This window comes from Sander vitreus, chromosome 15, assembly GCF_031162955.1.
Source record: "Sander vitreus isolate 19-12246 chromosome 15, sanVit1, whole genome shotgun sequence".
In the NCBI taxonomy this organism is placed as follows: domain Eukaryota; kingdom Metazoa; phylum Chordata; class Actinopteri; order Perciformes; family Percidae; genus Sander; species Sander vitreus.
The window spans coordinates 22,217,307-22,227,053 of NC_135869.1; the positions used below are offsets into that span (position 1 = coordinate 22,217,307).

The 9,747-nt window shown below is 37.9% G+C and overlaps 2 protein-coding genes across 2 annotated transcripts in view; both read right to left on the minus strand.

Annotated features, from left to right (window-relative positions):
• Positions 1 to 1,429: 1,429 nt before the first annotated feature.
• ypel3 (yippee-like 3) lies at positions 1,430 to 6,552 on the minus strand. The gene is made up of 5 exons (XM_078269919.1): positions 6,216 to 6,552; positions 4,526 to 4,644; positions 4,184 to 4,227; positions 3,365 to 3,473; positions 1,430 to 2,408 (listed from the first exon to the last, which is right to left on the minus strand). Exons 2-5 carry the CDS (start codon positions 4,640 to 4,642, stop codon positions 2,319 to 2,321), a joined length of 360 nt encoding a protein of 119 aa, XP_078126045.1. The 5' UTR covers positions 4,643 to 4,644; positions 6,216 to 6,552; the 3' UTR covers positions 1,430 to 2,318.
• Positions 6,553 to 7,900: 1,348 nt separating this feature from the next.
• gdpd3a (glycerophosphodiester phosphodiesterase domain containing 3a) overlaps positions 7,901 to 9,747 on the minus strand; it is a 10,941-nt gene continuing 9,094 nt past the window's right edge. The window contains exon 10 of the mRNA XM_078269317.1: positions 7,901 to 9,578. Within this exon, the coding sequence (XP_078125443.1) occupies positions 9,450 to 9,578 (129 nt within the window). The 3' untranslated portion in view covers positions 7,901 to 9,449. The remainder of the gene's footprint in view (positions 9,579 to 9,747) is intronic.

The window sequence follows — 9,747 nt, forward strand, 5'->3', positions numbered from 1 at the left end:
AATCAAAATGTTCCCACATTATCAAATACAACAGTTCAAACAAACATCTGTAGAACATGTTAGTTCATCACAATACATCTGAGAACATGACCTCCACACATACTGATAAAAGCAAATTGTTTAAATAAAGCAGTGAAATAATCAAAATAACTTACACTACCAGTCAAAAGTTTGGGGTCACTCAGAAATTTCCATTCCACTCCATTACAGACAGAATACCAGCTGAGATCAGTTGCATTGTTTTTTTTAATCAGGGCAGCAGTTTTCAGATTACATTATGTGCTTACATAACAAAATGGTTATGGTTCTCGACTGTTGTAGAAAGAAGTGGCTGATCTTAAATGCAATATCTACATTGCCCATTATCAGCAACCATTCATCCAATGTTCCAAAGGCACATTCTGTTTACTAATCTGATATCATTTCAAAAGGCTAACTGAGAAAACATTGGAGAACCCTTTTGCAATTATGTAAGCACATAATGTAATCTGAAAACTGCTGCCCTGGTTAAAAAAACAATGCAACTGATCTCAGCTGGTATTCTGTCTATAATGGAGTGGAATGGAAATTTCTAAGTGACCCCAAGCTTTTGACCGGTAGTGTATATAAAAAAGGGAGAAAAAAACAAATGATAGGCTGTGTTATAAAAGAGTCTTGTGGAAGTGTGTGAGAGGAGATAGCCTTTTGGATTCAGACACTTTGTGTGTGTGTAATTAGTTCTGTAAGTGTGTTTCCAGTAGCATCATGTATCCAGCAGGTTGTCTACACAACCATACTGTGGTAACAGTATACCTATAATCTAACAGTACCTACATCGTCATCTGCTGGTTGATTTACAGACAAGTCAGGGCATCCTGTTGAATTTCTTCCTCCCTGTAAATGAGAGCTTTGCTAACATGCGTTAAATGATATAATAAATAGATAAACGTTTCTCTTACAAATTACAAACTGAAATTGTGACCTTCGGAACAGTTTATTCCAACACCATTACGCTACATACATCAGGTAATGCTCAGTAAAAAAAAAAAGAAGAAAAAAAAAGGAACGATTATTATTAGTCTAAGTGATGTAGAGGATTATCAGTTCTCAAGTGGATACCAGACTTGCATGTGTAGCATCTATATTTATTTTAAGTTGTTTTAATAACTCAAGTATGTGTGTGTGGGTGGGAATCAGAGGCCAGATTACATACACAACATCTCAAGCAAAAGAAAACTGAACACTGGTTACAGATAAACTGTATTTTAATGAAAGATTAGGTTAAAATAATACACTTTAATGAAAGAAGCAGACATTAAAAATCACCATAAATATGCTACATAATCCTATAACACTTTGCTCTAACACCATTGAGTAAATGTATCTGTATGGGTAGCTTCATGTTAGGATATACACAAACACATAGGGGATAGATCTCATCAGCATTAAGTAAAAACACACACACACACACACACACACACACACACACACACACACACACACACACACACACACACACACACACACACACACACACACACACACACACACACACACACACACACACACACACACACACACACACACACACACACACACACACACACACACACACACACACACACACACACACACACACACACACCTTGCAGGAGACTTTTGCAGGCTTTAATATCACCAATTCAACATCCTGATTGCCTTTAAAATATGAACAAGTGTTACTGATTTTACCATAAAAAAACGTGAATTTTACTGATAAAAATAACAAGCGACACTGCTTTAAGCATTCCCATACCTTTTCATCACTCAAAAATTATCTATAGGTTAAACAGGCCTATATACTTTACTCAGTTTGGGCCAGATATGTCTAAATGTGCACCTTAAAGTCAAAAGGAAAACCCAAATACCTGCATCTGATGTGTAAAACGGTCAGATTATTTGACTTGCACTGGCCTCGTAATTTTAGAAACGATTCCAAGTTGGAACCAGTTCTCGACGCCCAACCCTATTTAAAATCCAACATGCACACGTGCCTGTGTGACTACATCTCCCAGTCTTTCACACACACACAAACCCTGCACTCATTCAGTCCATGTCCCAGCACAACTAGCAATTGGGATAGCAATATCAGCAAATGTGTTGTTGTGGTCGCTGGAAAAACATGAAGAACAGAAAAAGATAAAAGGCATCACATGCTATTGTTGGCGAAGCCGTACGAAGTGAAAGTGTGGCACAGCGATGGCTCGTACGCGGGATGAGGAGGCTACACTGGAACCCCTTTAAGTCGAAGGGGATGCAACTTTTGAAAAAGTCATGAAGAAAGATGGGAGGTTCCCCTCTCAGTCCCAGCCGTTGTCCTTTATCATGTGGGACAGCTCAATGATAAACTTCCCCTCCTTGTACTTCTGACTCAGCTCAAAGGCTTGCTCCTGTAGGAGAGAGGTACATAAGGGTTATTAAAAAGATTAAAACTATAGCTCAAACCAGACTTACACCATGCTTATATACTATCCAGTACTAGTTTCATAAGAAGGAAATGCAGATTCCAAATTTCAAGGTAGTGTTTAATCTTAATAAACCTTTTTTTCTGCAAAACATTGTTGCATATTACAGTATGAGAAAAAGAGCTGTGGCAATGTGTGCTTCACATCTCTGACATTTAAAAAAAAAAAAAAAAAAGCATTATTACACTATTTCCTCATGGGAATTTCTATACTCTGCCATAACATCATAAAATGTGTAAAGCTGTATTTATATTTGTGGGTTAAGAGGCTATGCTGTAGCTTCCTGCTCTACGCATGTAACTTCTGTAGCTACAACGCAACTCAAAAATGTGATTACAAATGAGGGCTCCAGTGCCTACAAAGACACCATGTGGACAGCACAAGAACTGTGACTGGCCAGATTGGGCTGGTTGTGTTTTCTCTAACAAAATGCTGGTGCCGGTAGAGATTGTTGATAGTCAACATTAAGAAAGTTGAAAAAAACGACTCCGTGATCTTCTGCCTTTCAGTAACACACATCTAGCAAAGCCATCTCCACAGCAAACCACCTGTTCAGCTCCTTCTCTATTCTCAATCACCTGGATGTAACTGCAGTTTAATAGGTATGTGCGTAGCTTAGCATCACTCTAAATCACAAAGTGGATGAAAGAATGTAAACACACTTAGGGGATGTAAGTAAAGCAGGACACAGATTGAATCACCTGCTATATCTCCTGCTAATGTTACTGGGGTGCCATCAAGAGTGAAATCTACCACTGAACTGTAAATCAAAACCTACACCAGGTATCTGTGGTGGGAACAATGTTAACCCCTTTCATCAAACATTTAAGTGGCTCGCCTTTGAACAAGCCAGCATTTTATTCACAAATGGTCGTACTTACGTATTTCCAGCCCAGCGTGGTGTGGCAGTTTTCACAGTAGATGTCGGCGACAGCGTGTAGTCCCGTGAGCAGTAGCCTCTCCTCCGCAGGACCACAGCCAACATTCACCCTGAAACCAAATGCAGTATTGTCAAACAGCAGCTCCTCTCTGATTCACAGAGGGCTTCACGGGAATTAACCTACTCTCCTTACCATGCGCCAAGAGACTAGTGTGTGAACCTAAACAGTTAAGGACCTGCTATATGATATTCTTTTGAAGGTTAAAAAAAAAGAAGACTAAAGTTCATGAAACCATTGAGAAGAGAGACTCAGAAACAGATCAGCATCTATTCAATTTAAACCTTGAAGTTCGATTAAGTGCTTGAGTTATTTCAAGGGGCTCCCATTTTAGGGTCAAAGCCTGTGTATTTCTGACCCACTAACCAAGGACAAGCGCCACTGAAGTGAACTTCAAGGTTCACCCGAGAGCAGATCAGATTATCTGTTGACAATGTGGTTTGTGCAAACGTGTGAAACTGGGAATTTGGTTTCAAACAGAATGAGACTATTACTTTTAAACAAAGAGTCCTCAGGTCACTAATCTATTCAGAAATGTTTGAGTAACAAAATACAGGTTAAATACAAAGGAACATTTTTTTTTTTTTTAAACTGTGATGAATATAAATCAATTGTAACCCTTACTGAAGTCTTTTTTTTTTTTTTTTTAACCCGTCTACACAGTATATATGGAGGTAAAAATAAGATTGCAAACCTAAGATAAGAATAGCCACTTTCCTACATTCAATATGTGTAGCAAAATTAAAAAATTAAAATACTCACACAGAGTTGAAGAGGTAGGCTCGGCCCTGACTGCCTTGGAAGGACTAAGACACATGGAGGAAAAATGAAATAAGATTTTTTTTTTTTTAAAGTGCTACATGTGTCCACTTGACATATAGGTCATCAAACACAACAGATATCTAATATATATATATATATATATTTTTTTTTAAGTCTAACTTCGGGAGATATATTATTTGTTTTATGTCAGTCCAGTTTTTCCAGTTTTGCTACTTTCTAAACTATGGGAGAACCATGAGGCGTTGTTATGAGCCACCTGAAATGATTATTAACAACAACAACAACAACAACAACAACAACAAGAGTGGCAGCATAATGAACCTTGGAGATGAGATCGTCATGGTTGGCCAGATGGGCACGGCAGTGCACACAGCTGTAGCGACGGTGGCAGGAGTCCAGGTATGCCTGGAATGTCTTGGCTTTTGTCAGCTTCACCATGTCTGATGAGGAAAAGGGAAGGAGGAAACAGGATGGGAGTTTAGTGTTAGTTTAGTGTACATTCACATGTATGGTTAACCATACATGTGAATTAAGGATTTTCATTTTAATTCCATTTTCAGCTATCAGTGAGGAAGTGGAAGATATTGGAGGGTACAGGGTTTACATCATCAACAACATTGACAACATGTTATGTCAACATTACATACAACATCTGATAATAGCAATGCAATTCTGCAAGGCTTTCCCTTAACATAACCTGACCTGTCAAGTATTAATAAACTGTGATGCTGGAGCTGATCATACAACATTAATTTTGACAATCAATTTCGTATTATATATATATATATATATATATATATATATATATATATATATATATGACGTGAGTATTAACAGAAGGTAAGACACAGTGGTGAAATGTAACTAAGTCCATTTACTCAAGTACTGTACTGAAGTACAATTTTGAGGTACTTGCACTATATTTTAGTATTTAATTTGATGCAATGTTAAACTTCTACTCTACTGCATTTTTTGACATTTGTAGTTACTAGTTTTTACATTAATATGGTTAAATGATATGATACAGTACTTTACTACTAATCTACTCAATAGTTTACAAAGTATCTAAACTTGGCTCCACATTGAGGAACTACAACATTAAAATGCTCTTACATGTTTTCGGTAGTGATCAAAACAGAATTATATAATATTCTATAATAATATAACACTTCACCCCATAACTTTAAAGATTTAACTTCAGAAATCCAAAACTTTGACTTATTATCTCATAATTCAGACTAACAATTTTAACTATCTTCCATAGCATTATGATTTCTTATCATTTCATAATTTTTTTAATGGCAGAAATAGGTCTACACAGCATCGGACAGATGAATCTATAATGAATCAATCAGATGTATTGGCCAAGTATGGGTACATATACAAGTCATTTGACTCTGGTTTAAGTTGCTCTCAGTGTATCAATTTACAGGAAGTTAGAAACAGGCACACATAAAAACAAGAACAACAAAGCTGATCAAGTAAACAGTAATATTATGTAAGTATGTAAAAAGTGGCGTATATGAAAATAACTGAATGACAGCCCTAGTGAACAATATGCTGTAATCATGTATCAGCATGTAGCATGTGTTATTGTCACTGTGCAGAGACTGAAATATAATTAAACTAACATAAAAAAAAACGTGTACTGTTATAAATAATCAAAGTTGAGAGACTCATGCTGGCTGAAGGGTTAGAACCAGGCAGCTTGCTTCCTGGTTTACAACTGTTTGCACAAACAATCCTCGCCTCTTTATGCAATCAGTTAACCCACATTCAAGCCCCTGCACCGTGTGCTGCGCCATTTATGCAACACTGGTGGCAGTCTGTCACTAAAGTCAGTCAGTCGCTAAATAATAACACAGACGGCCTGATACAGATGCAGGAGAAATCGGTCACTAGCTCGGACCTAGTTTGCGTGTTAGCTAGCTCCGCACTGGTCACAACATAGAGCGGCTAACAGCAGCTCAGATGCGCATTGCAGGATATTCCTCGGTGTCTGTCGACTCACCTGATAATACCGAAGCTCCTCGCAGTCTTTACAGCGTATCAATGTGACTGACAGCTGAAAAACATCTAATTAAAGCAGGTATGTGCTCGGCACGTCGGCTCGGTCCAACAGTCGACCACGCGCTAAAGGCTTGGACAATAAAGACAACAGAGACAGCCTCTGCTTGTTGCAGCGGAACCCGTTTACCCGCGTCTCTTCTTTGAATCTGAAACAGCTTTCAAACTTCATCCACGGCCTTTGTTAAAAACAGGAGCTGAAATCCGACAATGCTGGCAGGCTGACAGGATAACAGTGCGGCTGCTGCGGCGGGAGAAAAATGTGGTTTATTATGAAAACACGCAGAGGAGGAAGTCTGAAGAGTGCAAAACAAATCCCCGTCGACCAATGAGAGACGGCGGGTGACGTCTAGAATGTGGGTCAGCCAATCAAATTCGACTTCACATGAGCCATTTATGGCTATCAGTTGATTGTTGGTACAGTCTTATAAATGCTGTTAGAGGGTTATTATCCTGCTGGCGGATTTTGGGATAAAAGTCCTTCAGACTGGCTGCAAACGGATCAAACTACACTATGTAAAGAACACGTATTTGCGGTTATGTGACAAAATTCAGGAAATCTTTGATATCCTTGGACAGAAAGGATGGGGAGGATATGCTGTTGTGGTTTTTTGATTTATTTGCACTGCTGTCTCAAAGCCGTTTTGCTTTCCTCTTAAATGTGTATTATGTTGTAGCCAGGGGGTCCAAATTCCTCCAGCACAGCACCATCAATCCTAAAACACTGCAAAAGATTCTCACAATCCAAAAATAATCCAAACAGTTCACATTGTATTCATTATTATTTTTTTATTAATTTAACCCTTGAACTATATTTTCTGTAAATGTGTCTCCCATCATAATGATCTAAATGTTTGAAAAGCAGGGCTGTTAATGATTATTTTCATTATTTATTAATCTGTCGATTATTCCTTTAAATTATTTGGTCTATACAATGTAAGAAAATCTCCATCACAAGTGCATGACATCTTCACGTCTTGTTTTTCTTTCTTTCTGACCGACAGTCTAAAACCCCAAATTATTCAGTCATAGAAAATTAAGAAAAACAACAATATTCAGATTTGAAGTTTGGCATTTTTGCTTGCATGCAATGATAGCTACTACCCTGGTTGTGTGATCACAAGAGCCTTATTTCTCTGCTGGGTCACTTATTCAAGTATTTGCTTATTACATCTACTGTATTCAAAACCTCAGTCAGCACTGATCCACTTATACCCACTTGTCACACTGCAAAGCACAGCCAAGCATTTCAGAAAAGGACAGCCTTTGTTTCACCAACAGGCGGGTTGATATTATCACAGTGGTGTGGCCGGACTTTGACCATAGCCTGGGAAAACATCACAGGTGAGGCTAAGTGCACATGTAAACCCCCTGTTTATATGTGGCTGTATAGTATATGTGGTAACTTTGAGTGACTTTATTAAACACAGATGCACAATACAGCCAATACAGCCTAGATACCCTATTAATAACACTGTTCTCACATATATATATATATATATATATATATATATATATATATATATATATATATAACAATAAGTGTACATTTTCTTTGCTTTTATTTCCAACCCATGTGCTCTTTTCATCTTAATACCACACACAAGAATATAAAAACATACATCCAAGTGAATTTTTGCAGATCATTTATTTCTAAAGTTCAGCACTTATTCAAACCAATCAAATTATGTCCAAAAAATAACATCAGACACAGTCAAAAACAGTCAAAACAGTCATGTTTACTCTCTTATCATGAGTTATCAGATGACGTGGTCCAGCTGGTTAAATATTTACTCCAGCTACAAGCACTGCTCAATCCTACTACTTGAGGGTCACTAAAACAAAACTCTGCACTACCAACAAACTGTCCAGTTTAATACATTATTTATCTCTCCAGCAAACAGAATCCCCCATTGTGTTCCTTGATGCAGAAAAAGCTTTTGTTTAGATATTTTGGAAATTTCTATTTGCCACATTAGATAAATTTGGTTTCGGAGAATCATCAAAATTTCCAATTGTGTTATAAACTGGAACAAACCTACTATCTTTCCACTACAGATCAACATGCAGCAGCCCATACACACTGGTTGCATTACTTATGTAGTCAGTCAGTCAGTCTAAAACTGCTTACTGATATGTTACAGACAGAATAGCTACTGATAATGCTCCCTAAAATAAATGATTTCTTACCAATTCAACTCACCGTCACCTGAATTCAATCATTACATACCATCATCACCAAATATTATTGGAATAATAAGACACATCAAATTGACAACCCTTCAAAAAACCCAAAACCCAAGGAGGTTTAGAAGCTACAGTACACTTCCTCCATTATACACACTCACTCCCAGAGGGTCTGGAGGTAGCCCAGTGTGGGAAGCTGGGAGTGACCTGTATTGGACTAGGTCCCTCCTAGGTCTGGGGGCGGTCTAACACAATGGCATCCAAAAGATAAAGATAAGAAAACTAAATACAGGGCAAAGAAAAAAAGTAGTGGTGACCCGGACTGGCCCCCCCGTAAGTTCAGTATGTGTTCCGTATCCGTATATATGTATTTAGTTTTCCTCAAATTGTTATTTATTTCTTTAGATTCTTTCCCTTCTCTCCTACTCCTCCTCCACACATACCTGCACATTCCTCAGGTCACACTTACACATACAGTACATTAATGCACAACACACTATACCACATGCACATAAAACATAAGGCAACGTCAATAAGAAGTTCTCCCATTGACATACACATAATAATTGTCTACTCTAACAACATAACGGTCTGTATATTTTGTTACACCCTGTCTGTCTAATTTGTCACCTTTTTGTACTCCGGTCCTGTGCACTAATAAAAGCACTGTTAGATTTGTTGCTGAGAAAAATCACTGACTGTTTCTTTAAACTCTGGGCTGTGTCTGACAGAATGTGGGTGGAGGCAGTAGAAATGACACAATTGCAGTTAATTCTATCAGCAGTGATTCAGATTAAAGAATTGAATAATCATTTTATTCCCACTGCATGGTGTTTTATAGTTCGACCAACAACTCGTCGTCTAATCTTGTCACGGTGGAAGAAACGGTTTTCACACGTCTTGTTCACACTTTTTCTCACGGTCTTTTCTTTACACAGTCCTCATCCATAAGAAAGCTGCCAGTTATGAATTGTGAGGATGTGTTTGGGAGTCAATCCTGACTTCTGTTTCTGCAGAGGTAGCTTGACAGAAGAGCCGGGTAGTCACTCATTACCCCTGTGGCCCCGACTTCAAATGCAGCCTTTATGTCTTCATCTTCATTGCACACAAACAAATGCACCTGCAACCACAGCTATATTAGTCAACATGTAATGATCTGTTCAGGGTCCTGGAGACCAAACAGCTCTAAAAAAAATACTTAAACATTTTTTATCACCTTTTTTCTTTTTTAAACAAATGGGGAGTAAAGCCAATGCCAACAAAACAAGGAGTAAAGTTAAAATGAGTCA